The 26,634-nt window shown below is 41.6% G+C and overlaps 6 protein-coding genes across 6 annotated transcripts; 3 read left to right on the top strand and 3 right to left on the bottom strand.

Moving 5' to 3' along the window:
- Positions 1 to 484: 484 nt before the first annotated feature.
- BDR25DRAFT_357025 (uncharacterized protein) lies at positions 485 to 5,470 on the top strand (the record flags this gene model as incomplete). The annotated part of the gene is made up of 36 exons (XM_033695742.1): positions 485 to 623; positions 653 to 729; positions 793 to 1,064; positions 1,099 to 1,238; positions 1,270 to 1,333; positions 1,365 to 1,513; positions 1,549 to 1,638; positions 1,685 to 1,713; positions 1,761 to 1,861; positions 1,894 to 1,977; positions 2,008 to 2,037; positions 2,076 to 2,162; positions 2,208 to 2,319; positions 2,350 to 2,362; positions 2,439 to 2,650; positions 2,695 to 2,764; positions 2,826 to 2,837; positions 2,905 to 2,989; positions 3,018 to 3,111; positions 3,164 to 3,240; positions 3,287 to 3,358; positions 3,396 to 3,470; positions 3,497 to 3,581; positions 3,621 to 3,677; positions 3,839 to 3,855; positions 3,954 to 3,998; positions 4,060 to 4,160; positions 4,204 to 4,341; positions 4,386 to 4,412; positions 4,466 to 4,517; positions 4,564 to 4,818; positions 4,871 to 4,940; positions 4,986 to 5,045; positions 5,090 to 5,188; positions 5,233 to 5,297; positions 5,338 to 5,470. 36 exons carry the CDS (start codon positions 485 to 487, stop codon positions 5,468 to 5,470), a joined length of 3,288 nt encoding a protein of 1,095 aa, XP_033545509.1.
- A 58-nt stretch (positions 5,471 to 5,528) lies between these two features.
- On the bottom strand, positions 5,529 to 6,773 carry BDR25DRAFT_357024 (uncharacterized protein; the record flags this gene model as incomplete). Its single annotated transcript, XM_033695741.1, has 10 exons — positions 5,529 to 5,572; positions 5,616 to 5,673; positions 5,705 to 5,875; positions 5,981 to 6,117; positions 6,165 to 6,179; positions 6,211 to 6,328; positions 6,371 to 6,533; positions 6,570 to 6,589; positions 6,627 to 6,733; positions 6,758 to 6,773. 10 exons carry the CDS (start codon positions 6,771 to 6,773, stop codon positions 5,529 to 5,531), a joined length of 849 nt encoding a protein of 282 aa, XP_033545508.1.
- Positions 6,774 to 6,961: 188 nt separating this feature from the next.
- On the top strand, positions 6,962 to 7,529 carry BDR25DRAFT_343981 (uncharacterized protein; the record flags this gene model as incomplete). Its single annotated transcript, XM_033693887.1, has 1 exon — positions 6,962 to 7,529. The coding sequence occupies exon 1, from the start codon at positions 7,011 to 7,013 to the stop codon at positions 7,527 to 7,529; it is 519 nt and encodes a 172-aa protein (XP_033545507.1). The 5' UTR covers positions 6,962 to 7,010.
- Positions 7,529 to 9,719, bottom strand: BDR25DRAFT_343980 (uncharacterized protein). The gene is made up of 3 exons (XM_033693886.1): positions 9,289 to 9,719; positions 8,506 to 9,236; positions 7,529 to 8,443 (listed from the first exon to the last, which is right to left on the bottom strand). The coding sequence occupies exons 1-3, from the start codon at positions 9,672 to 9,674 to the stop codon at positions 7,677 to 7,679; spliced, it is 1,884 nt and encodes a 627-aa protein (XP_033545506.1). The 5' UTR covers positions 9,675 to 9,719; the 3' UTR covers positions 7,529 to 7,676.
- Positions 9,720 to 11,673: 1,954 nt separating this feature from the next.
- Positions 11,674 to 12,285, bottom strand: BDR25DRAFT_52057 (uncharacterized protein). The gene is made up of 3 exons (XM_033698696.1): positions 12,219 to 12,285; positions 11,902 to 12,063; positions 11,674 to 11,836 (listed from the first exon to the last, which is right to left on the bottom strand). The coding sequence occupies exons 2-3, from the start codon at positions 11,967 to 11,969 to the stop codon at positions 11,707 to 11,709; spliced, it is 198 nt and encodes a 65-aa protein (XP_033545505.1). The 5' UTR covers positions 11,970 to 12,063; positions 12,219 to 12,285; the 3' UTR covers positions 11,674 to 11,706.
- Positions 12,286 to 24,279: 11,994 nt separating this feature from the next.
- Positions 24,280 to 25,322, top strand: BDR25DRAFT_264481 (uncharacterized protein). Its single transcript, XM_033686872.1, has 3 exons — positions 24,280 to 24,381; positions 24,436 to 24,576; positions 24,666 to 25,322. The coding sequence occupies exons 1-3, from the start codon at positions 24,368 to 24,370 to the stop codon at positions 25,081 to 25,083; spliced, it is 573 nt and encodes a 190-aa protein (XP_033545504.1). The 5' UTR covers positions 24,280 to 24,367; the 3' UTR covers positions 25,084 to 25,322.
- The last annotated feature ends 1,312 nt before the right edge of the window (positions 25,323 to 26,634 follow it).

Here is a 26,634-nt window from a genome sequence, read left to right as displayed (position 1 = left end):
CAATTTCCTCCGCAAGGTCCCGCGAGAAAGTTCGATGAAGAAGATCACAAGCTAGAGATTGCAGCACGAGATGTTGGCGTATGAATTAACTTAGGTCGCAAAGCCGGGACGAGCATTAACCCACCGTGGGGGTTTCGCGTTAGTTCGCTAGACGGCTCGAAGAACTTGACGGCTAGATAGCTGCTGCTGCTCTGTTCATTTGCGATGGGCGGAGACGAAAGAGCCGCTGTCAGACAATATTGTCCAGAACGCCGCACGCGCACCAGTCTGAGAGGTCAGATCCGTGCCCGAGCCGTCTTATCATTCTGCAATTCTGTATTAGGCGTCTTGCAGCAGCCTTCAGGTTTTTGAGTCGCGGCATCGGGGAAGTCGGCTGCAAGCCTCGCTGCCGAGACGCGGGCCGCATGTTAGAACCTGCACTCTTCATTTGTGCAACGTCGGAGCTAAGCAGACTCCACGCTAAAGAGCTAAAAAGCAAATTTCTATGAATTCAGGTGGAATATTTAAATTCAGACCAAGCGACGTCCAAGGAGGGTATGTGGCATTTGGCAAAGCTGAACGCATCCCCTCTCATCCGCATTCAACCCTGCATTGTCTTAGCCGTGACGAGCTCTTTTCGGGGCGTCGAAGCGTGCGAGTCCTCATTCTCCAGTATGGAAGCAATCACTCGAGTTCCAAGGCCCTGATAGCAGGATACCTTGCTATGCTCTCTTGCAGTGGTGTAGCCTTGTCAACTGCAAGATTAATAAGATGCACAGGTGCAAGTCTTTCCCAACCACATTGTCTTGTTAGGAACACACAACCCTACAGCTGCGTTATCACCCGACTACCAAGGTCCTGCGGATACCGTTGTTGCCATCGTTCTTTGGGCGACTTCAGTTCTCGTTTCTTCTGTTTGATATCCTATTGGGTGCAAGAAACTTAGCCGGCTCGGTCGCGACGATGCTACATTCGGCCTCGCGCTGGTACGTTGGCGCAACCTCCCTGAACGAGGTCATGGTCCTTACTCGCTATGCGCTAGTGCTTCGGCATCGCAATGCTAGCAATGTCGAATGCATCGGTTGGTGCCGAACTAGGGCGACATCAGAATTTCTTGAGTCTAGAGCAGGTTGAGCGATACTTCAAGGTCCAAGACTTCTCTCCGGCGCTACCGAGTTCGGCTGAGAAGTCCCCTCCAGCTCCACTGGGCATCTCAGTCCCTCACAGTCGCTGCACTAATGTGTATCAAACTATCAATCGTCCTCATGTTCAGAAGGACCCTTCTTGTAGCATTAGCGTCACCCACTCTGAAGATACTGATCCCTAATACCACTTTCTACGTCTTCATTTACGTGTCCTTGAATAGCTTCCAATGCCAATGCCAGCTTCCGTCTCCTTAGATGCTACGTCCAAGGACGTGTTCCCCCCATGGAATCCTATACTACGCTATCACCGCTCTCAACATTGCATTTACATTTGGCCGCCGCATATATATTGCCCACTCACTATATGGGCTCTACAGATGAGGAACAACGTAAAAGCTCTGGTCATGTCTCTGTTTGGATCGAGCGTTGAAGTGTGAAGCAGATATTGGAAGGTCCATACTCCTTCGATGGCCTCTCCATTCCGACGACCAGCTATCTATCCTGAACCGCACATGTTGAGCGGGCTGATATAGGGTCTCATCCTCTACTAGCCGCCTGAGCGGAAAGCACCAAAGCACGAAAGAGTGGAGTCAGCAATCGATGAGCGGTGGAGGACCTATAACTTCCCTGTCATAGCCCCTTTCTCGTTTCCATGGCATGGAGCACCTTAACGGTGCTAGATTTAGGATGGGGGGCCAGGACATAAGTATAACCGCACATCAAATGCTTGGGATGAAGTCGGAAGTTTTAGACAGCGCTGTGGAACTAGTGGGGTAGCGATTCAATATGACTATAATTTTGTTTCACTACCTAAATATGTGATCGACTTCCTCTTGCTCCAATATCTCCAGAAGTAGCAGGAAACAAGTCAAAATGTGACTAGATTTCTCCAATGCCTTGATCGCTACCTTGCGTGTAAAGGCATTCATAACACACATGCAATCGCTATAGGATCTCCAAGACTGAGCCTACTAAGCAAGAGCAGCACCCTGTTCCCGATGATGACGAAGAGGGACACCTGGTTATGCTGTACGTAAAGTGAGTAGGGCTAAGTCCACACATAGCTCTATTCCGTACGATGAGTACCTCTCTGAGATACAGAGAGTATGCCGGACTAGCGGTCAAACTCAGCTGCCGAAAAGGGACTAGGCAAGTGAAAGCGAGCGTGGTGATTCCTTTCGTGTCGCCACAAATGGTAAAATAGACAGTGGCTGACTAGTTGCAGATTACCAATCCCTGTTCATGGAATCTGTTGTCTGGGCTAAACCTAGAAGGCTAAATGGATTTTTTTCGATTTGATAACACCGAAAGGAGTCAAGCTGTACTATCAGTTTATCCATGACATCGTATCGCGAAGGATAGAAGAGGAAAAGGGTATCAAGGATACTAACATGCCCAGAATGGATATGTTCCGCTTTTTGTGCAATGCGAAAAATCCAGACATAGGCGACTTGGCATATATGGAGAAAGCTCTGGGGGCTGGAGCAATTCTTCTTATTATTGCAGGCTCAGATAGCGTGTCAACTGTCATATCTGGATTCTTTCCCGCAATGCCTCGGCATACTTGAAGATTACGAAGGAAATCGGCGGTACATTTGCATCTTCCAAAGATATTTTCAATGGGCCAAAACTGTCCTCATGTTCATATCTGTAGCATGTATCGACGAAGCCCTGCGCTTAACGCCTCCTAGACCTTGTGAGTTGGGTTGAGAAGTGCCCCCCTGTGGAACAGCTATTAACGGAGGCTAATTCCTAAAGGGGGTCGTGGTTGGATTCTCAGGCTACACTTGGGCCGTAATGGGGACACTTTTAGCGACCCAAACAGATTTTGCCCAAAAAGATATATTCCTTCGGGCGAAACTGGAGTCACAGTCGGGGCGTCGATTGACTTAGAACCTGTTATCATCCCTTTCATTGGTCTACAAACTGTGCTGGAAAAGCCATCGCCATGGCCGAATTTGCGCTCATTGCTGGAAGACTCTGTTTCGTCCAGACCTTAGAGTTGCTTCTGGGAAGGATCTTGGTGCCGGGAATCCGAGCTTAAGATAGAGAGGAGAGATACGAATCAGTATCAACTAATCGGCGCGTATAACACTGCACGGGACAGCCCTGTATTGTGATTTAGAAAGTGTTAGGAAGAACGATGGATTTCAAATTTGGAGTTTGAGGAATCGAGAGTCTGCCGTTATCACCGCTATTGTTTCTTCAGCAGATTTCCCTCTATTTATATTCCTGTAGCGGGATTGAATGCAACTTTGTAAGATTGTCCAGGTTTTCTGTTCCCAAGAGAGATTTGAGCAATGCGCACTCTACATCCTGCATGGCGTATAATATAGGCCACATACTGTGACACGTGTCTTGGGGTGATTGAGTATCCAGTATATACCTCCACTTTACAAGCATAGAGTGCGCTTGATAAATCAGAAATTTTTCGCAGAATTTAACATCAATGAGGAAGTATGCACCTGAGACCGTATAAAGCTTCACTGAGCTTAGAACAACATAAAAACTATCGCATGGTTAGAGCTGATGGAGTTCCGAGTCGTCAATCAGGTGAGAATTAAACTAGGTGGATTGAGCAGAGATGTAAGGTCTAAGGAGCTTGAGGGGGCTTTGAGCTAACTATATAGTGAAGGACTAAAGGGACGCTAGTCTAAATAAGGAAAGGTACTAGTACTAAAATAGCGACTACTACTGCGCTGACTCATAGTGAGGTGAAACACTACGTCATGTGATGTAGGTTATCTCTAGGTAGTCTTTCTAGCCCACATACTCCTCTCTACAACGTTTGCTATATGAACGCTCGTGGAGGTAAAACCCCCTCATCAGTTTGAATACCACGTCAACTGAGGTCTTTCATACACTTCCACGAAGGTCATAGTTGAGATACGTAGGACTTCCAACGTAGACCCTAGGGGCCGTGAGAACATTCAAGATCAGCATTGAAGCATCTCATTCGAGCAGAGATATTCCTCGCTTTTAACAATTCTCTCAATCTGTTCTTCTCCAAAGTGAATGCCACCTCCATGAACAGCCGTTGTGGAGATGCATACTTATACCAGTTGCTTTTGATTGAAAGAGACCTCGGCACCGATCATGATATCCTCCTTTTCCATGATTTGCGATAACCGTCCTCGAAATCCCGACGAGCTATCCAGCTATACGGAAATCTTCTTGGACAAATTCCATCATTTTTACTTCGGAGAGCGGTGTACTGGTCGCACAGCTGCTCGGGCCGTGAACTGCCACCTGGTATATGAGTCTTGAAAGAAATTCTTCATGAGGGTCGTCAATTTCCGTCCAACTAGAATATTAATAACTCCATTAGAAGACCCACCAAGGATATGATGTTTGGGTTCGTCTAATGTGGCACTTCCAATTTCGACCACGTCAGTACCTAGGTATCTAAAGGACTGATCACGTGATCTACTGATGTCAGCAGATTTCCTTTCTTATTTCAGAGGGGGACATATCTACTCATCCCAAGGCCTATTTTCTATGCACAGTTTGACATTAAATTTGATCCAACACTAGAATATGTTAATGAGCTCATGGTGGTCACCTATATATTCGTCGAGGCCATTAATGAAGACGCAGTATTTGGTACTAGCAGTATCGAGTGTGGTAAGTCACTCTTAAGCGTATTCTTTGTTATTCTTAAGAATTTTGGTTTTCGTGATAGGCGTTCAGTTAGGTCTGCTCTTAGAGCTTTGACAGCATATTGAATCTCACTTCTAAGGCTGGAGATTTGATACGTCATATCAGAACCCAACCGCCACCCTTTCTATTCGTTCAGTTGATAGATTATTTCGGGAGGTCTGCCACCATTTTCATAAGCTAGTGTCAACGGCAAGCTAAAAGCTACGGCAAGATGTACCATTGCATTACTTGCAGTTGCACTATCGATTAGGAGCGATATCAGTTCTAGCCTCTCTCGCATAGCATCGATTCTTTGTTGATCACAGGGTACTGCAAGTGCAGCTCGCAAGCTACTCCACTTGAACTCAGAATTTTTAGCTTTCTGGAGCCTCAAGGATGAGAGCAATTCGGCTGCCTTAGTTCTAGTCTTCCACGAGAATTAGCAAGATGGTTCGACCTTATTGCGAAGCCAAGCTTTAACCTCAGTTGCGATTACCCCGAGAATTATTCATACATAGAATATTTAAGTTCTAGGTAATGGCTTTAATATCCTCAGCCTCTCGTGTTATTCCAGTACGCAAATGATAAACTGCCATCACTTCATTAAATACTTTGAAAGAGAAGCTCACGAACTGGACTATATTTCAGGCGAAAACCACTGTACTAAAGACTTCAAAGATCATCGCGATGGTAATACGTGCGCTTGATAAGAAGGTGTTCTTGTTTGAAATAGTTGTGTAAAGAACTATAGATAAGAGCAAGCGGTTAACTGAGCCCGAAATCCCACTTCGAGGAGGGGCTGCGTTGGCCTGCGTAGGTCGATCACACCGATTAGGTCCACATGTTGCGCACCTTGAACTTGCTTGGGCCGCCCATGAACCCAAGATAACCCATTAGACGTTCGTCTTATCTGAACAGCCTCAGCCTCCGAAGCACATGACGTGCAACTCAGCGGCACTCTGGGCCTGGCCTTTAGCTTTGTAAATGATAAGGGTAAGTAACCAGGGAATCCACAGTGGAATAATAAACGTGGTAAGATAAGCGTGGTAGAATAATTTATGGCTCTCTAAGCCCACATAACCCGCCGGCGAGGATAACGCCCACGGGTCGGACTCCAACGAATGAGGGGTCAAAATTTTCTGACCTACTTAGTTTAGATAGATTGCAGCAGCTCCAAGAAGTAGTCTCAGATGATTGGGCGAGCTGAAGAGAGAGACAACATACGACAACGAGAACGCTCGTGATGGTTGCGTGTTCTGATATGGGTACATGGATTGAAAGAGGGGATGGAAGCTCTGCTCCAAATTTCCAGACTGGTCAACAAGCAAGTCCAGTTCATTATCGAGGAGGGACACTATGCCTATTTAGGACGTGGTAACCCTATACAGAAATGCCACTAACTCAAATAAGTAATCGCTCAAGCCAAGTTAGACCTTAAAAACGCCACAAACTCGCTCGTTGACAAATCTGCAAATTTCCAGGGTAGGTATCTGTATGCTTCCCATTTCTAACTGAGTCAAGCTAATAGTTTGAACTTGAGAATGTCTCGTAGTCGTGGTTTCGGACTCAAAGAATCACTCGGGATTCCTCCCATCGTGGTTGTATACCGCTCCCTTCGGAGTATCATCATTTCTTGGGACGGGTCCCTGCAGGCAATCAAGCGATAGCAAAAATGAGTTTAGCGAAAGTGCCCAGCAACTCAATTCTCTGGTTATCCTAATATTGTCACTCACTTTCAGATAACCGGTGGATGGAACTCGTGCAATGATCCTTCGGTTCCCCATCCGTGAATGCGGCCCCGTGCACATCGAAATATTGTTCCAATCCTTATGCAGCCCCTCTGTTGCGATTAACATCTAGTACGCCAAATGGGAGAACGGAAAATGCAGGTTGAAATGGATGGACGAATGAACTGTAGCCTACACGGCATGGATTTGCACCGGGAAAACTCAGGGTCTGCGATTCCTTCCCTTATGACCGAACACCCGGCTCACAGCTCTGATAGATCATATTGATTCAACAATGACTCGTCGCGCAACTTCAACTTAGATGAAGAATGCCGTCATGCTGGCCCCAATTTTAGGATCAATTTTCCCGTGGCAGTGGCACTTTTGATGATGTTGCCGACAGGCCCGAACGAAAGTAGATATAGCCCAATGCCAGGTCAACAAACACGGACACCAAAACCGTTTTTCCAGCTCGTGGAACGCTACCCTCAAATTCTACGTACAGGTTGGGCAGCCCACCATGTTTGCCAAAACCCTCGCGATCTTCGCCCTCGCTCTGCTCTTCAGCTGCGTAGACGGAGCTCCAACGATCGACACCGCTCTCGGCTCGAAACACAATCTATATCTTGTCACCTGTCAACGGAAACACGCAATCGACTGCACACAGCTCATCTTGTGCAGCCTAGATGACAGACCGGCGACAAAGCACACAGCGGTAGCATACTACCCGAATGGACCGATAATCGACACGAATTCAGCTCCAAGTGAGGTCGCAATTGTCAGCGATCCTACCGTACCATGGGAAGGAACACAGCACACAGCAATATTAGGAAAGGCTAGTTCATTTACGTCAAACATCACTGCAGGAGCCGACGCGCTGAAGAAAGGCGAGGTTGCAGGCAATGCGAAGATGGACAGCGAGGAGTTTGTGTGTTTCAGTGATGGGCAGTCGAGGTTTACGATTCGGCATCGGATTGGACGTGGCCGGGAAGAGGTCTTGTGCATAGCAGATTACTGGTGCCCTTCAATCCAGGTGTGAGAGCTTGTACAATTAATCTTTAGCTCTAGACATCTATAGCTTTAGTCGCTAAAGACTTATAATACAAATTGAATTCATTGAAGATCGTGATGTCTGATAGAGACAGTGTACCTACTTGAAATGTAATATGCAGCTTCTCCTCCTGCCCTATGGAAACCACGCAAGCAACTTTCTATTGTAATCAGCAAGTCCACAGAATGCCTCCACTCCGTTGCAGTCCGGTATCTTGGTCAACAAATCAAAGATTGTCATCATGTTCTTGTTGAACGTATCCTTCACAATCGTGTTTCCATCTCCCAAGGAATCCCGGAGGTCCATCAGAGCTATACAAGCACGAGAACGCTGTTCAGTCGAAGTTAAGCTACGAAGATATGCCTGCCACTCGTCCCCCGGCTTGCCGAGATACTCCGAGGAGATTTGAAAGTCGTGCAGTTTAGTGCGCATGTCCATCCAGCTTTGGAAAGCCATTTGAAGATCGACGAATCGGTCGTCTTCTGTCATGCGGAGACATTCAAGATCGTTGAACCAGAATTGGTTTAGTAACATATTCAATCGGTCTTCCGGCTCTTTGTGGTCAAGTTCGGATTTGAACTGATTTAGGTCACTGAACCGTGACAGAAGAAGCTTGAAAAGCTCCCTCCTGAGTTTATTCTCCTCTGTCACCGTAAACGCCGGAAGTATTGTCTTATTTGGTGCAAGGGTCGCGGAGCGAGGCTCATTTATTGCAGTGTCGATGCTCGTATCGGTTCCGGTAAGGTCAATGCGAACAGGAATCACATCATATTGCGTGTCGCTCGGAATGACGGAGTCAGTGACCGAACAGCTCGGCAGTAGACTAGCAGGAAGACCATGACAAATGAAGGGAGGCGACGGGTTACTAGTCTCAGCGGCTTCCACGTCTTTCCAAATCTGGTCTGATACTTGCAGTCAGCGGCCTGCCTTCGAGTCGCGTAGCTAAATTAGGACGAATACTTACTAATGGTATCGTTGATTTGATTATCTGCATCTTGTTCCTGGATAGTACTTTCTCTCGATGGGAACGTCTCTACTTCATTGAATGCTCTTATCCTCCGTCTATCGAAGGTTGTGGGGAACGGATCAGCGGTGAAAACAGCTGAAGGTGAGCGTGGAACGGAATATAGGTCACTTATATCTGAGACATCGATGCCTACTCCTGCTTTCCGTGCTATATGGACCTTCGGAAGCTTTCCACGTGGCGTTCTATGGACGCTGTCCCTACGCTTTCTCTTGTTCAATCTAGCACGCGATGAGAATGTCTCTTCATCTTCGCTTGATGTTTCCTGTGATGGCGGAGCGTATAGATCATCGTTCATGAGATCATCAGCTGCATCTCGTGCGCAAGAAGAGTTCGCAGTAGCTCTGACGGATAGTTCTTCAGTAGGTTGTGTTCGGATAGGTTGGGGCTGCGGCGTAGGGTACATTCTCGCCGGCGGAGCACGATAAAAAGATTCGGCCATTTTACCGCGAGCTGTGGTGGATCTTGATCCAGATCCGGAAGTTTCGAAAGAGGATGAGGAAGAGGAGTCAGAATCCGAAACGTCGACAATCTTTCCGGCCAGAGGCTTCTTTGCCTTCTCGAATGAGCCGGCGGTTTGGTTATTCTGGACTTCTCTAATTTTACCCCTTTCAGATCCCACCCTTCTAGAACCTCTTTTAACAATCCAGCAGCGAAGATAAAGTTCAATTCTTCCTCTAGTTAGCGCCCTGAAACATCCAAGGACAGGCAAAGTCAACGTACGCTTTTCGGTCCTCCTCTACATCGAAATATAGATCTTTAGGATATAACTCACATAATCCAGCAGTGAGTAGGTGGTTACGGTTTGATCGTCCCCAGAGTTCCGGCCCAAAGACAGCACAAAGTTCTTTTATCCAGTCATCGAGGACCTCCTCATTAGTCAAATGAGCCTGGCGATCAGCGCGAGTTTTCCCAATTTTGTCAAACACGGCATCGACTGCTGCGATGACTCTTTTATTGAGCTGAACTACTTTAGGATCATCAAACCTAGCAGATGCTCGTCCTGGATTGGTGTTTATGAGACCGAGCGACTCGATAAAATCTCGAGCCTTTCGTTTATTGCATTCTCGCAAGAGAGTGGTAGCCCCAACAGTGTCGATGAGCGACATAGCGGGACACAAACATATACGAAGAAGTACGCTTGAAGAGGACAGTAGGGTACTTTCCAAAGGGAACTAGAGTAAAAAGGCTGGAGCAGCAAAGTTTTTAACGTCCTACCTTCGCCAAGGGATGCTGGAACGACCTGGAAGCAGCTACTACCACCCTGCTCAAGTCTTGCAATCAAGTCTTGCAATGAGTGCCTGCATGCATGAAGGACGAGTGTGGCTTAGTGTGGCTCAATATTTGACGCCAGTAAGGCTGAATATTCAGAGAAGTTCCTTCGGAAACGCATCGAGTATCCCATCATCTGCGAACGTAATGGACCAAATATCAAGGGGAATGGAAGACGCCACTAATGCTGCGCTGAGAACGAAATTTGTGTCTTGAATCACAAGAACTTCCTTTGAGTAAGAATTTTGGTCCTGCTGGTTCTTGTCTCGTTGCCTGTGGCGTGATGCATCAAGCGCTTGGGGCCAATAATTCTGAGACGTCGTGGCTGAGGCACAGCGAGGTTGACAACGCAACCTTCTTGTCCAAGCCTATGGAGACTCGTTGACGGGACGATCCTTACCTCTTTTGTGGAGGAACAAATTGATCACGTTCAACCATTCGCTTGCACCCACCGCTGTTCTACACCCACGACTCGGAGGCTATACGAGACTGCTGCCTTGGTGTCCAAGGGTTACAATGCTCTGGGTTCATTGTGCTAGCCGCTTTGAGGAGATCACAAAAATGTATAGATCTGCTACAAAAGGTTAGCGCGAAACAAATGTCGAAGAGCCATGTAAAGGGAACAATTTCTGGAGTTAATCTTGTATATACGCAGAGGCTTCGGTCCTCCGAATGGTCACATGCCGATAGGAGAATTTAAGAAAGACACTTGGCCACAGTATTCTGAGCAGGATGTGAAGGGGTTCCCGTTTCCAAGCCTCGTCTGCTCCTGTAAAATTAGGGGATCAGCTACCATGTGGTTGATCTTTTCGATTACCCACCCAAGGTCGCACACGCTTCCAAGTAATAAACCACACCAGTCCCATATATCACGATAATCGTCTGGGGGTATTCCCGCCCCACCTGACCTCAACAACCTCTTAAGCACTTGCTAACTCCTCCCGATGCCTCCTAGCATTTGAGCGTCTTCAACCCCTTTCGTCCATTCGGACTCAGTGGACTTCTCCTCTGAGGATTAATGCCCCTTCATTTCGTGGAGACGCACCAGCCATTAGGCTAACCCTTTGCCGCTTCATTCTGAATTATAAATCTGTTTAGCGTTACACATATTGTGTTTATCCACTAGATCACCTTCCACCCTCTTCAACTCAATTTCTGTGAAGCACCGTAATAAATCTTTCGCTCGGCGGTACTCGCATCTTGTCAAGCTGTGCCGGGTGACGGTGCGGTGCTCAAACCTAGGACAACCACAGATGCGCTCATGTCCAACTCCCATTTGACATATTTGGAGATTTCAGTTACAACTGAATAATTCACGGCTTGAGGCGTAACAGATGTTTCATAGTGGATTATAGACACCGGAGCAGATTAACGATAGGCTGTAAAAGGAGAAGCTCTATGGCAATTGTGGAGGATAAAATAGCCTGGCAGTAGCTGTTCAGAAGATCGGATGAAGTGACTCTGCTCTCTAAGAGAGCCGAAGGCTCTCCTTATATACACCGAGCTTCGGAACATAATATCTCCAGATCCCGAGCTGCGTCCCAGGCTCTGAGCCCCCAGTCCCAGGCTCCGAGCCCCAGCCAAGGCTCTCAGTATACGCGACACACCCCCCAGGTGAGCTGCGCAGCAGCTCACCTGCGTTGAGCGTCAACTTGGCTTGTTGGAGCAGCGTTGTGCGTTTACCCTGTGTTTGTGCTTGTTGCCCCAGGCAGCGCGATGCTTGTTTCCCTAGGCAGCGCAGGTCACGTGCGTGCTGTGATCGCCGCAACAGAGGTAAATAAATTCTCCTACTTCTTAAGCTTCTCTTCTGTAAGTCTAACTAACATGCCACGTGTAAGTTAATCCTTTTAAGAGCTCTAAGACTAAACTTTAAACCTGTCTGCGATCTCTGCTAACGTGCATCTGTAGCTTAACAAAGCTAAAAGAGCCGCCCGCTCGCGTGCCGCCGCTCTGCGGGGCCGCGCTGCCCGCAAGCCCGCGCCCAGTACCCCCCGCCGCGCTGCGCCCACCCCCCCCCGCCGGCCTGCGCGTATCCGCAAGCCCGCGCCCACCACCTCCCGTCGCCCTGCGCCCACCACCCCCCGCCGGCCTCCCCCTGGTGCGCTCCGCGCGCAGTCCTGTCTGGGCTGCATAAAGAGTGCGCTCGCGGGGCGCTCCAGTGGGGAGTGCCATGATTCCGCCACTAGCGGTTCGCGCTGCTGGCGCTGTTCCTCTAGGCACAGCTGCCTGCCCCTATAAGCCTTGTAGCAGTGTGTAGGGTAATCTAGCTTTTAACTTATTTGCAGTCCCCCTGTTGCTGTTGTCTATGCGCGGCGCTTTGTTGCAGCGCTTGTTGCGGAGGACGAGCGGGTAAGCTTCTCTGCAGAGATTGTGCGTCATACCTTAGATTAGACTAACAGGCTATAGGCTGCGTCCTAGCTTCAGCTGGTTCTTCGAGCTCTGCTTGAGGAAGATGTGGTGGAGGAGGAGGAGGGAGAGGCGGAGGAAGAGGAGGAGGAGGAGGAGGAGGAGGTGGAAGAGGAGGTGGAGGAGGTGGAGGAGGAGGAGCAGGGTGTTGTCTCCCCTGGGCTCCTGGCGCGTCGCCAGCGCGCTAAGGAGCTCTTAGGTGAGCTTGTTAATCTCCTTATAGTTTAGGCGTTCTGTGTTTTCTGTGTTTTCGCGCATCTTATGTATTAAATCCCTGCTTAAACTCTATAGCATAGGGGAGTGTCCTTGCTAGTAGATAGAACTCTTGTTCCTAGGCAGTATAAAGATGTCCCTACTATTAATAATTAACACTTTTTTCTCTTAGAAGCTTATTTACGTGTCTTTAAAGTTAAAAAGCTGCTTAAAGTGCTTAAATTACTGCCTTAGCAGGTGCTTTATAAGCCTATCTACTAGCATGTTGCTTGTTTTAATATAGCGCACTTTAAAAGATCTCTTTGCGTGCTCCTAGCGCAGCCACATGTTCTAAATATTAATGTGGCGCAGGCAGGTAGTTATCTAGGTGTTCTTCTCTACTACTAACCTAATTGTCTGCTAGTTATTACAGTAGATCTGCTATAGTGTGCCTAGCTCTAGGGTAAGCTCTTTAAAAAAGCGTTTTAAAGCTAGCAATTCCTTTATAATGTGTGCTAAAGTAAGCAGCTTAGCCTCTATTATAAACATAGTTACTGTTAGCTAGAGAGCTGCTTTTTATAGAATTAGTTTTCTAAAAAGTAAGATAATATATCTATAAAATAATTATCTAGTCTTTATGTAATTAGCAAAAGACACGTCTCTACACATAATAAGTTACGCGCCTTTTAGTGCTCTATACTATATGCCTGTATGCCTTGTGCAGTACAGGTACATAATTGTCTAGTTTACTGCCTAGAAGTGCTGCTTTCCTAGGTTTATTAGGTAGTAGAAGAGCTAGGATGCCGCAAACGCTACATCTAGGCGCACTATAATTGTGGTATATAGTGTTAATCCTACGCGCTTTTAGTATTCCTTAATTTCCTACTTTATTGCTAATCCCTAGTTGCTTGTAAGCTCTTCTAATAGTAGAGGAGTCTCTAGGAAGAGCGCGCTTTTTATAAAGTTAAACTTCTTTACTACTTTTTTAATATACATATTGTGTACTAGCTAGATTATTCTAGCCTTTCTATTTTTAATTATTTTAATCTTTAGAAACTATTTACACAGCCTTTAATTTTCTAGCTTATACATTTTTTTAATTACACTAATTAATTAGTAAGCTTCTAACTTATTATTATAGTAATAAATATAAAGTATATTGTCTACATAAAAAAGAAGTAAGATTTAGTAATTATAGTTAAAAAATAGGCACAGCTTTTCTTTAGATAAGCTAAGCTTAAGCTTTTAAAAAGCCTATAAGAGCTCCTAGTACTACAAGATTAGTAAGTTACGCAGTTTATATAGGGCTTAGAGAAGCTTAACACACATGCTAGGCTTTATAAAGCCTTTTAGGAGCTTGCATGTTACTTTTAGCTTACCTTTACAGTGCGCGTTTAAAAATGTGCTTATAACATTATATTACTTAATCTTTAGGTTAAATTAAGCTGCTATTACTATTACTGTTTAAAAGGATCTAGCTGTAAGAGTAGCAGCATAAGTTAACTAGAGCAAGTCCTTGCTCTAGAGATTACTATGTACGCATATGTAAGCTTTGCATTTAGCAAAATACTTATTCTAGTTAAATTTGTATGTAAATACCTACTTTAGTAGAAGCAGCTTAGACATTGCTTTAAATTATATAATCTCTTTTTAAGTGCCTTTTTTAAGCAGGGTAGCTATCTTTTTTTATGCTGCAATCTTAAAAAGATCTTTATATAAGTGTTTATATAGATCTTTTTATTTTAAGGGTTTTTTTAAAAGCTTATAAGCTCTTAGTTAAGGCTGCCTAAAAAAGGCAGCTATAAAAAACACTATGTAGAGTGTTTTAAGCGCTTTATTATTATAAGTAATAAATGCTTTAAGGAAGTTTATTTAAAAGTGCTCTAGATTAACTAGAGCTAGGCGTATACTGCTTCTTTCTAAGAGCGTTGTATATATACCTCTGCTTCCTGCACCCCTAGGCTTACCTAAGTTATTAGGATCTTGCCTCTATATTCTTTAGCTTATGTGTGTGGCTAGTCCCTAGCTCTTTTTATTATACACATATTTAGAAGGTGCCTTACCTGCTTTAACTAGAGCTATAGAAGACAATGTTTTAGTGTAAAAGGTAAGAGTTAATTTTTTAACTAGTAAGTTAGCTATTTAACTTAATAAGCCTAGTAGATCTGCTTCTCTAGTTAAGTGCACTTACTAGGGATTACTAGTATGCTTGTGCCTACCCTGTATAGGGCGTGTTGTAGAGCTATCTGCAAGCTCTAGCTTAGGAGTTAGCTCTAGGGTAATAAGTGCTATACATTTATTAGGAACTGTGTAAATCCTTAGCAACTTACTTATTATACTTATTACCTACGTAGTTACTTTTACCTCTAAGTGCTAATTCTCTAGCTAGCTAACCTAAGTTCTAATAAGCTTTTTAGTTTCTACACTTCTAAGCTTATGCTCTTAGGGCCTCTAATTTAGTATATTACTTTACTACTTATCTAACCTTTAAGGTAGAAGCTTAAAGGCTTTTTTTATATTATAAATCTTACTTTACTTATTAAGAATTTTAATAATTTTAAAGGCTTTTTCTTAGAGAATTAGTTTATTACCTTTATTTTTATAAAAGTGTGTCTTATTAAAAGCTATGTTTCTTATAGTAATTACCTAGTTAAGCAACAGAACTTATATTTTGTAGATATTTAAGGCTCTATAGCTTATAAGATATTCTATGTAGCTCTATAGAGTTACTTTAAAGCTTTACTTCTAACGCCTAGCTGCTTGTTCTCTATTAAGTAGGTAGGCGCAATAGCTATATGCGTAGGTCCTACTCTAATTAGGCCTTAGATTAGCTGTAGCACTTCTTACTTACTCTAGCTTATAGTATTTAAAGTAGTTAGTAAACTACGCGTCTAAGACTTTATTTAGTAAGCGTAGGTTATATATGTGCGACAGGCTTATTGTCACGATTATGCACGAGTAAGGTTATAGAGCTTTGCGGAGGTCTAGTTCAATTACTACGTGAGGTATCATAGTAGGTACAAGACGTTATGTGAGGAACAAGAAAGTTTAAAAAAAATTAGTAATTAAATACTTAGCTTAAAAGTCTAAGTGCTTTAAGTATAAATTAAGCCTGTTCTAAGTTTAGTTAGTGTTAAAGTAGTTTATGCTTAAGTTTATGTCTATGTTGTGTTATGTTTATGTTAGATGTGCACTAATAATACTCTAGTACACGTCTAATACAGTTATGTCTAGGATCTAGGGAGGATACTATAACAGTACCCCCCCTCTTATTAGAAAAGGAATCCTTTACATTAGTAGTTCTAGCATTAAGTTGTTTTTGTTAAGGTACAGGTTTAGTTTAGATAGGTATTAGGCGTAGAATTAGGTTACTGCAGAGTTCTCTTACAAGGCTTCTATAGGTTCCTACAACAGTTTATTATATCTAGTCTATTTTATAAGGTATTTATAGGTATGTTTTTTTTTATTAAACTAGATCTATTTAACGTCTTTTACAACATATTCTAGTTTATTATTTATAATAACAAGTTTAAGTAGTAGGTTTAGCTGTCTAGGTAGATAGTTAAATTTAGGGGCTGCTTAGCGCAGCAATAATATGTGGAACACAGGGTGTATCTTTATGCTGTTAGGTAGGATTAATTAGTAAGTGTGCAATAAGACTATATAGGCTACTATAAAGAGGCTAAGGTTCTTCTAATTAAGTTTCTTTAATTATTAGTTTATTTAGATATTTCTAGCGTCTAGCTAGACCTTCTTGCTAGCTGCATACGCAGGGGCAGAGGTTTAAAATTAGTTTACGTACTCTTATTAAAAAGCTTAAGCCTATGTAAGCTTTTTATAAATGTATTTAGATATGTTTTAGATTTTGTTAATAAGTCTATTTACATCTATTACTTATACAGATTAATAAGTTAGTTAGGGGGTATTTATAAGTAGTTTAAATCTTATTTAGGGGTAGTATCTATAGTTTACTAAGAACAAAGATACTTATGTTAATTTAGATATTATGTTATTAGCTTTAAACTATGCTATAGCTAACTATTTTACCTAGTTATTCTACTAGTAGTTTGTGTACACTTATAGGACTTATTTTATTATAGTGTTTGCGTTCTTAGTCTAGCTGTTAGTCTCTAGGTAAAAAGCTGTAAATAGATAAAGGATAATTTAGAGCTATTTACAGAGTTTGTCCTAAAAGGCTAAGACAAACTGTGTACCTCTGTCTAATATAATTATGTTAGGCAGGCTATAGTAAACTTATACGTATTAGTAGAATAACTAGGCTATATTAGAGGCAGTTATAGAGGAACATATTATTAAGTGTTAATACTTAGTTAAGTAATTAACAACTACTATAATATTTATGTACCTTTTAAATAAGAGTAGGTTTATAATAAAATTAATTAATATGTCTTTTTAAGCTTATTTAAAGATTAGGAGCAGTTTAAGCAGGCTATTATACTTTTCTTAAGAGGCCTTTACTTTACAGCAAGTATAGCAACATAATATGTATTAGCGTACAGTATAGAACATGCAGGGCTAGTAGTACTCTCTCTATAGTAGGTTAAGAGTCTTTTCTCTGCCTAGGTGTTTTTTAACAGGTAAGTTGTGTATAATTTAGAGTAGTTTAATTCTTAGTTTATTAGAATTAGAGATTATAAGTTAGTTATAGTAATATAGCTTACTATTTTAGTTTTTATAGTTAGCTAGTGTTACTTTCTTTAACTAACTAGCGCTGTTTTAGAGCAGGTCTAAAGTTTCTTAAATAAATTTATTATTTAGATACTTATTAGTAATAATTTAATTAATTATCTAATTTGTTTTGTTTAGGTTAAGGTCTAAAAATAGCTTAAGTTAAAGTAAAGTTTAGTGTTAAGCCTTTTACACTTTTTTTTAAGTAGAGATGTTTTAAGATTGCCTTATAAAAGCATTTAGTTTCTCTCTGTCTTAACTAGAATAATAAGTAATTTTAAAATTAAAATAGAATAAGTATTTAGACTAATAGGCTTATTAGTAGCTAAGTTGTTTTGTAGTTACAAAGTACTGCAAGTTCTTATAGTTAGATAGAACCTATATTAGATGCGCTGCACTTTCTAGTTTAGGTTGCTATTGTTTAAAGCAGTGTACTATAGCAAGTAATTTCTTGTTATAGATCTTATAATTACCTTCTGCAGAACTTATTCTTTTTAAGAAGTATATAATAGGCCTAATAGTCCTATCTAGCTTAGTCTAGAAAAGAACTTCTGCTACTATGTAGTCTAAAGCATTAGCTTCTACAAGTATTAGTAGTTTAGAGTTAAAGTAGCAGAGTATTAAAGCTTTAGTAAAGGCTTTTTTTAGCTAGTTAAAAAACTATTAGTAATTTAAGTTAAAGTTAAATTAAACCCCTTTTTTAGTAAGTGTAATTATAGGGCTTACTAGCTACAAAAAGTTGTTAATAAATTATTAGTAAAAGTTAGTAAATTCTATAAAAGCTTAAACATTCTTTACATTCTTTAGGTATTGCTAATCTAGCACAGTCTAAACCTTAATAAGGTCTATTTAGATGCTATCTATAAAGATTACATATTCTAAATACATAACCTTTAATTAGTAGAACTTGCATTTGTCTATGTTAAGTTATAGACCTACTTCTTCTATAGCCTTTAGCACTAGGCGTACATGCTGTTTGTGCTCTAAAAGGCTATTACTATAGATTAGAATATTGTTAATATATGTAGTGCAGAACATGTTTAGGTAGGGTTAGAGTAAGTTGTTTACAAAATGTTAAAAAGTACTAGGCGTGTTAGCTAAGCTAAAGGGCATTACTAGGTACTTAAATAGTCTGTATTAGGTCTAAAACGCTGTTAGCTACTTATTACTCTTTGCTATCTTTAGCTTATTAAAGGCAGTAATAATATCTAACTTTGTAAAATACTTTGCTTTACTTAGTTAGCTTAAGGTTTTCTATAAAAAAGAAATTAAGTATTAGTTTTTAATAGTAATAGTGTTTAGTCCTTAGTAGTTAACATAGAATTAAAGCCTACCCTTAAGTTTTTTTATAAATAGTATAGGTAACACTACTAGTAAGAAGCTAGCTTAAATAAACTTTTTTTTTAGGTTCTTATTAAGGTATTTTTAAAGCACTTTTAATTTGTTTAGTAACATCTTATACAGTAGCCTATAACTAGGTTATTTGCTAGGCTTAAAGGTTATTTAGTAATTATATAGATGTTATATTAAAAGCTTATTAGACTTGTCTTAGAAAAAGACATGTAATAAGTTGTAGTAGTCTTAAAAGACTATTATCTTTAAGTTAGTGTATTTTTAAGAAGCTAAAGCTTAGTCTATATTAGAAATTATAACTGCGTAGATTTTATAATTTAGTTATTAAGCTAGGGTTATAAACAGGGCAGGTCCTATGTAGCAGATGTCTATCTACTGTTTAAGTCCTAGTTTGTGTCTAAATTAGGTAAGTAAAGGTTTTTTAAAAGCTTCTTTTTCTTTAAGTTTAAGCAGTTATTAAATTATTTTATGTAGCTTATTTTAGTAAGAGGCCTAGCTTATTAGCCTTACTTAAGTAGTTCTTCTTTAGGTTATTAAAAAGTAGGTCTAAAAACCTTCTGTATTAAGTGCTATTTAAGTGTTGTTTAGATGTAAGCGTAAGCATATATCTTAGCATTAGAAAGAGTTAAAGTTTAGAACTTACTCTTAGTAATTAAAGGCAACTTTATGCTAATATAGCTATAGTTGTTCTAGAATTAGGTTATAACATCCTATGTTTATTACATAGAGTTTAATCTACTTCTTATAGTGTTAGTAGGTAATTATAACAGTTATAGTATAAGAGATAGAACCTTTTTTAAGTTGTTTTTTATTAAATCTAGTTAGGTAAATTATTTAGGTAAGCAGTGTTAATTAAAGATTTAGTTTATGCGCTAGTTCTTTATTAATATAACCTATGCTGTTTGCTTCTAAGTTAATAAAAGCTTATATTAAAGCTAATATAGTTTTTTATTATAAATATATAGAAATATTAACTTAGTACTTCTAGTTGTTAGTAGAGGACTTAGCTTATAGGTTAGTAGAGATCTAGTGTTAAATTAGTCCTAGGGGGCAACTTAGCCCTAGAACAAGCCTTTTTGCAGGCTTCTACTGCTATAGCTGCAGCTATGTTAAAAGTGGCAAGAGAGATTAAAGCTTAAATACAAGTTAAAGCCTTTACAGAAATAAGATTAAAATAGTAAGAATTTTTAATAAGTACTAGCAGCACTACTTGCGCAGACTTAAAGAAGGGGAATAGAGCAGTTTTAAAAGATATAACTATGCTTACTGCACTTAAAACATTAACCTTTTTTTTTATAATTTTTACGCTTTTTAGAACTAACTAGAGCATAATTTAAATTAATTTTTATTATGTTAAGGTCCTTATTTACAACTACGCTAGTTTAGGGGCGTATTAGGGCTTGTACAGGGAGGAACCTTATGTTATTATTGTAGGTAGCAATTAGGTTTACATACGCGTTAAGGTTGTTTAAGAGGGGTTCTTCTACTATAGCGCGTTACAGTTTAGTTAAGAGGGAGTTATATAAAGCTATAATTAGACCTATCTTATTTAGGCCTGTATTAGATGCAAGTTAGTAGAACTTAGTAAAGTGTAAAGTAAAGCTTTTTTTTTTTTATTATAAAGTGTTTAGGCAACTTAAAGCTGTTAACTTTTTGTTTAGGTCTTTATAAGTTGCTTACAAGAACACTATAAATTAGTCTAGGTTAATAATATTTTTATTTATTAGTAAGTTAATTAAAGCTGTTATGTTGTAGTTAAGTTAAAAGTAAGCATATAATAACTAGAAGTGTTTAAAGGGGAATTAGTCTATGTTTCCTTTAAGTTTGTATTAGAGCTTGCGTAGAAAGGAAAGTAAGTCTTTCTATTTTCTATTAAACAGTAGAGGATTAGAGAGTTAGTTAGATTTTATTACTAAGTTAGAAAGGTTACAGGTTGTAGGTAGTGTTAAGTAGAAAGAAGTTAAGCTATCTCTAAACTTTTAGGTAAGCTTTAAGGCTAGTAAGTTCTTAGTTCCTACTACTATAATAGAAGTTAAGGCAGAAACAGACTACTTAATAGCGTAAAGCTATTTTTTAAAGTTCTTTTAAAAAGCTTTAAAGCTTACAACATAGTAGCTTTTTTATAGAGTAAGCGCTTTTTAAAAAGCTTTTTAGCTTACTTTAATAGCTTAGAGTTATGCAAGTACTAAGCTTATTAGATTAGATTTAAAGGCTATTCTTAGCTAGAGTTTTAATATAATATAATGTTATAATTATGCACAAGTAAGGTTATAGAGCTTTGTAGAGGTCTAGTTTAATTACTATGTAAGGTATTATAGTAGGTACAAGACGTTGTGTAAGAAACAGGAAAGTTTAGGAGAAAATTAGTAATTAAATACTTAGCTTAGAAGTCTAAGCGCTTTAGGTATAAATTAAGCCTGTTCTAGGTTTAGTTAGTGTTAAGGCAGTTTATGCTTAAGTTTATGTCTGTGTTGTGTTGTGTTTGTGTTAGACGTGCACTAATAATACTCTAGTACGCGTCTAATACAGTTATGTCTGGGATCCAGGGAGGATACCGTGACACTTATATTGTACAGCTATGTTGCTGCGTCTACTACTTCTAGCTAGAGCTTCTTAGGGAGTCCTGCGCTGCTTCTTATCTTAATAAACTTTATAATTATCTCTTATCTAGCTCTTTCTGCAGCTTTATTTAGCTTATAAGTGTATAGTAAAGAGCTTTTAATATTAATGCTAAATTTCTTTACTTAAAGCTTATACCTTAACTTTTTATGCTAAGGAAGTGTAGCAGTGTTGTTATTTTGCTGTATTTTACTAATTTAAAGCTTATATTAATTAGACACTATGCTTTTAAAGTTCTCTATTACTCTCTAGATTTCTAAGAGCGTTTTTGCCTAAAGAAAGTATAAAAAGATTTTACTGCTATATTTATCCTTAACAATTATTATCTATAGAGCTCTGCTGCGCCCTAATAGCATATTAAACATGTCCTATGCAATTCTTTAAAATAGGTAGGGAGCTTGCTCTTTTAGTCTTCTTAATATAACCTGCTTAGCGTGTGTTGTTGCGCAGTGCTTACAGCGTACTTGCTCTGTACCTATTATTTATACGTTCCTTGCGCTTTTAACTAGAGCCTACAGAGCTTTAGAGCCTAGGTGTCCTGCGCGCGCATGCTAGAGCTCTTCTAAGTCTAAGCGTAGGAATGTAGTCTATAAGCGTTAGTAATCTAGAAGCACACTCTGCACTAGTAGGTAGAAAGAGACAGCTTTATATTTAACAAACATAAGGTTATGTTCTTAGCAAAGTGTTATAAGTACTTTATTTTTTTTTAGCGTGCTTATGCGCAGTGTATAGTTAAGTCTTAAATACTATAGTCCTTTTTCTTTTAAATAAGCTTTTAAGATAATATTAACATAAAATCTTTTTACTATAACTACCTCTTATAGTGTAAGATCTTCTATGCGCTCTCTCTATGCTTTATTTAACACCTCTTTAAGCTTTTTAGTTTCTGTTCTCTAGATTAGGAATAACTAGGTGCTAGCTTCTACTATATATAAACTTTAAGCTTTTTTAAATAACTTAGGTATAAGTAGCTTTATACTATTTACTAAGTGCGTAGCACTTCTATTATCTAGAATTATGCTTATAGAGAGTAGGTAAGCGTTAAAATCTATAGTTGCGTGCATCTCTAGTTTCACTAAAAGCGCTAGGTTTATAAGTGCAGCAATAATGCTTTCTAGGAATGCTAGCTTATTTAATCCTTTAATAGCTTTTAAAGCAGAGAAGGCTATGTCTAGAATTATATAGCTTTTTTTAAGTAGTATAGCCTTTACTTTCTTATGCTGTGCTTACTTAAGCCTTTTAAGAATCTTTTAATGTGCAGTTTTACTAAGCTTCTTTAGCTTTTTAGTAACTACTAATATAAAGTCTCTATAGTCTGCTGCTTTTTATAGATAAAGGGATTGCCTTAGAGCTCTACATAGGCACAGGTGGCCTAATTAGGCTAAAATAGATTAGGCTAAATTATTATCTAATTATCTGCTAAGTGTTATAAATATACCTATGCCTTAGTTGCTTACGCGTAGGGAGTACTTTTAAAGCATTATTAAGAAGATCTTGCTAATTTTCTAGATTATTAGAGGTTTCTTACTAAGTGCGCTAGCCTCTATAACCCTCTAGTGCATAGAGCGCGCCTAGTCTAGTGCAAGCTTTAGAGCTAGGGCGTCTAGGAAGTCTTATGCAGTAAGCTAGCCTTCTATGTTAAGAATCTTATAGGTCCTTACCTTAGTATATAGAAAGTGCTACTGCTAGTACTAAGCTTCTAGAGTTATAGTGCTATGCTTTGCCTTAGTAAAGTAAGCTTTGTACTTTACTTGTATAAAATTCTTTGTGCTTGCGTTTATTAGTGCTAGCTCTTATTTTAAGGCTTATATAAGTGCCTATAAAGTAGATTAGTTCTCTAATATAAGCTGCATTATTATAGGTCCTAAGAGCTCTAGTGCAACAGTTGCATTAACCTAGTTCTAGATTGTCTAAAAACGCGTTGCACAGGAAGCCTAGTTACTTAAGCAAGCTTAGTACTTAGCAATATTAGTCTAGTACTGTACATTAGCCTTCTCTAGTAGGTTCTTAGTAGTAATTGCTTTAAGTATAGGCATCTCTAGAGCGCTGTCTATAGGATTTAGAGCGTCTAGTCTATCTAGATTAATCATGTCCTATAGGTTTTTGCTAAGAGCATAGAACTAGAGCTAGATAAACTAGAGAGGCCAGCTTGCGTAGTCCTTAAGCTAGTATGCTCCTGTTAGGAGAGGAGCATCTTAATTAGCTATAACATAGGCTTTAGAGGTAATAAGAATTAATAAGGATAAAGAAAAAAGCTTCTAAACAGCTTTTGCTAGTACTATAGTTATATAGGGAGAATTATCCTAGGTTCTTAAAGCGCTAGGCCTATAACTGTGGAGGATAAAATAGCCTGGCAGTAGCTGTTTAGAAGATTGGATGAAGTGACTCTGCTCTCTAAGAGAGCTGAAGGCTCTCCTTATATACACCGAGCTTCGGAACATAATATCTCCAGATCCCGAGCTGCGTCCCAGGCTCTGAGCCCCCAGTCCCAGGCTCCGAGCCCCAGCCAAGGCTCTCAGTATACGCGACAGCAATCGATCATAGTCGCCGGCATTCGCTTGAGATAGCAATCAGATACGGCTTTCGAGGGATGCAAGACCCCGAATGCAGTTGAGAATCTTTAGGAGAAGCTCGTCTAGTAGTTCCATCAGCGGTGGTAGAAGCAATGGGGAGTGCCATCTGGTCAGGATGGTGTGGATATTTGTAATGTCAAAAATATCTGTAGCCTTGCAGAGGGCATGGGTTATGAAAAAAAAGTTATGGATATAGTATGATGAGACGCCAAGCCCAAGGTTGATTGGGAAGCCCATCGTGGAGCCATCCGGCTCACAATATCAAGTAAAACATTGAGTTTTTGGTTTGAGGGAGAGTGATGGTGGGGGTGTATGCTGAAATAATCGACTTCGCCGCGAGGGGGGTGTTAACCAACTTGGGATCTCATCCATAATCGAAGTAAGAGGGAGGCAGGAGAAGGCACATGATCAGAAAGGTTATGGGAGAGCGATATTGGTCGCAGTCGATGTGAGTGTAGGATCAACCAGAGAATGTACGTTAGGATGCCCTCACGAGCGATCCATTTCCAAGATCCGATTGGTCTGCCAAGAATCACCCCGGAGTAACAAACTTCCGATAACAAATACCCTGCCGTACATCCCGCGGGGAACGCTTCACTCCACTTGCGCACTTCAACTCCTGATAGCGGGGCACTTCCACGCCACGACCCTCCTCACGCGCACCCAATTTTTTACAACTCTAATTTCGCACCGCCAAAATGTTCAAAAAAGAGTCAGACCCTTCAAATGTCCTTCGGCAAAAATAGCTCTCTAATTACTCTGCCAGTGCAACCCCCGGCGCAAAATCCAAAGTGAAATCCTCCGCTCAGCGCGCCATCCGCTCGAAAGTGCTCGACGAATACCCCAAGCTCGAGCCATATATCGAAGATATCATGCCGAAGAAGGAGCAGCTAGATCTCGTGAAGCTGTATGTCACCCTTTCCCCTCCATGTGTGGAGAACGACACGCAAAGAACAGGGCACGAAACGATATATGAGACTAACAGGAGGCCTTCAGACCCGACCGCGTCTCCCTCTATACTCTCGGATCCACCCCCCTTTTTTTCCAACACATGGACGACGCATTCATGCCCCACCTATCTCTCGTGCACAAATACCCCTCCGCATTCCACCGCCTGCGGATCGACCGCGGGGCCATACGCTTCGTACTCTCTGGCGCCACGCTCATGGTCCCGGGCCTCACATCCGCGGGTGGCCGGCTGCCAAATGACCCCGAAGATACGGAGGGGACTTATGGCGATGAGGAGCTTGAGGCAGGGGAGGTGGTGGTGATTGAGTCCGAAGGGAAGGAGAATGCGTGTTTTGTGGGCGTGTTGAAGATGGGGACGAGGGAGATGAAGAAAGTTAAGAAAGGGCAGGCATGTGAGGCGGGGCATTATCTGGGTGATGGACTTTGGGGTTTAAATTTGGGCTGAGGGGGGAAGGGAGGAGAGAGTTGCTTGAATATGGTCTCGGGACGATGGAAGCTCCTGTCCTTATGTATAGAGGCATTTGGGCAGATAAGGATAGAAAGTAGCAAAGTAGCAAAAATCCCAAGAAGGTAAGGAGAGCTATGGGAGTTAACTAGACTAAGCCTGCGTGGAGGGCAGCATGCAGCACACTCTAATCGAGAAGACAGCTATCATAGCCTTGGCCTGGAGCCCATCCAAGCATCAAACGCCTATGACCTTGAACCTGGTATCATTGCTGTCTATTCGTGAATCAATATGAACAAACACCCCGAATTGGTCAGCCAGACTAATGCGCAATCGTGAAGGCGGCTTCTACTGTGGCGGTGGGCCTCCTCGGCCAGCACCACCCATCCCACCCATAAAATTCCGTGCCCTACACAGCATTAGCATCCGTCATGGAAGGGAGCAAGGAGATCAGGCAAGCCTACATTTCAGCAAGACTTGGGTCATTCATCAAGTCAGACAGGTTTGGACCTCCGCCACCTCCTGCTCCTGCCCCTCCTCCCCTTCCTCCCCCACCGCTGAACCTCTCTGCCATCTGAGCAATCCTTGGGTCATTCATCATGTTGCTCATCATGTCCGGATTCGACATTAGGTTCTGAGCCATCTGCCGCATCATCGGGTTGTTCATGAGGGACGCCAAATCCGGCATGCCGCCTCCACCTCCACCACCTCCTCCTCCAAGCATGCTCGCCAGGCTGGACAGATCCGGCATACCACCAGCACCAGTCGCACCACCACCCGGTACTCCCCTCGTGCCGGCATCCGAGGCACCGATGTCACCGCCTTCTTCTTCGTATTTTTTCTTCGCCGTTTCGTACCCCTTGCGCATGACTTCGCTTCCGCCACCTTCGGCATCCATGCCCGCCTTGTACGCCTCCATAGCGCCCTTCGCATCACCAAGGATATACTTTGCCAGACCCAGTCTCGACCATGCTTTGCTGTATGTCGGATCCGCAGCAACTGCCATCTCTGCATCGCTCTGCGCTTCCTCTTGCTTGCCCATTCCTGAATACGCAGCCGCGCGATTGGAGAGGTATATAGGGTTCAGCGGAACGATATCCAGCGCCTTAGTATAAAATTCGATAGCAGCCGCATAATCCTTCTTCTTCATAGCTTCATTCCCCAGCCCTTTGAGTGACTCCGCCTCCGCCTTACTCCCGTCCGCACCGGTGCTCCCTGTGGAAGCTGTCGCAGGCGTCGCCGGCCTTGCTTCTTCGGCCTTGCTCTCGCCTTTCGTACTCGCAGTGCTCTTGCCTTTCAGCTTTTCGTAGACGTTGTAGATTGCGAGGAGGTTCTGGCCACCGAGAGCGTCAGTCATGGCGGCTTTGTCTGACGGGTCAACTTTGAAGGCTTCAGAGATGCAATTGGATGCTATTTCGAGCTGTTCCGTGTCTTCAGGGGAGACGGACCCATCGCCCTGGGCAGTCTGGAGGAAGTCGAGGATTGCAAGCGCAAGGCGCTTCTTAGAGGTTAGGCTTGCCTGCGTTCCGTGGTTAATTCGGGAGGAAAGAA

This window comes from Lindgomyces ingoldianus (genome assembly GCF_010093535.1).
Source record: "Lindgomyces ingoldianus strain ATCC 200398 unplaced genomic scaffold BDR25scaffold_23, whole genome shotgun sequence".
NCBI classification, from domain to species: Eukaryota; Fungi; Ascomycota; class Dothideomycetes; order Pleosporales; family Lindgomycetaceae; genus Lindgomyces; species Lindgomyces ingoldianus.
The sequence above is the reverse complement of the archived record's forward strand: the minus strand, read 5'-3'. Positions and strand labels throughout refer to the sequence as shown.

What these genes read in the sequence shown, in the direction of transcription:
- BDR25DRAFT_343980 (XM_033693886.1), bottom strand. Translation starts at nt 9,674, where the DNA reads ATGTCGCTCATCGACACTGTTGGGGCTACCACTCTCTTGCGAGAATGC. An exon ending in GTAGAGGAGGACCGAAAAGC is followed by an intron (nt 9,237 to 9,288) that starts GTACGTTGACTT and finishes AACTAGAGGAAG; the next exon opens with AATTGAACTTTATCTTCGCT. An exon ending in TCAAATCAACGATACCATTA is followed by an intron (nt 8,444 to 8,505) that starts GTAAGTATTCGT and finishes TGCAAGTATCAG; the next exon opens with ACCAGATTTGGAAAGACGTG.
- BDR25DRAFT_52057 (XM_033698696.1), bottom strand. Translation starts at nt 11,969, where the DNA reads ATGCAGCCCAGACAGGACTGCGCGCGGAGCGCACCAGGGGGAGGCCGG. An exon ending in CGGGGGGTGGTGGGCGCAGG is followed by an intron (nt 11,837 to 11,901) that starts GCGACGGGAGGT and finishes GGGTGGGCGCAG; the next exon opens with CGCGGCGGGGGGTACTGGGC.
- BDR25DRAFT_264481 (XM_033686872.1), top strand. An exon ending in CAGCTAGATCTCGTGAAGCT is followed by an intron (nt 24,577 to 24,665) that starts GTATGTCACCCT and finishes GGAGGCCTTCAG; the next exon opens with ACCCGACCGCGTCTCCCTCT.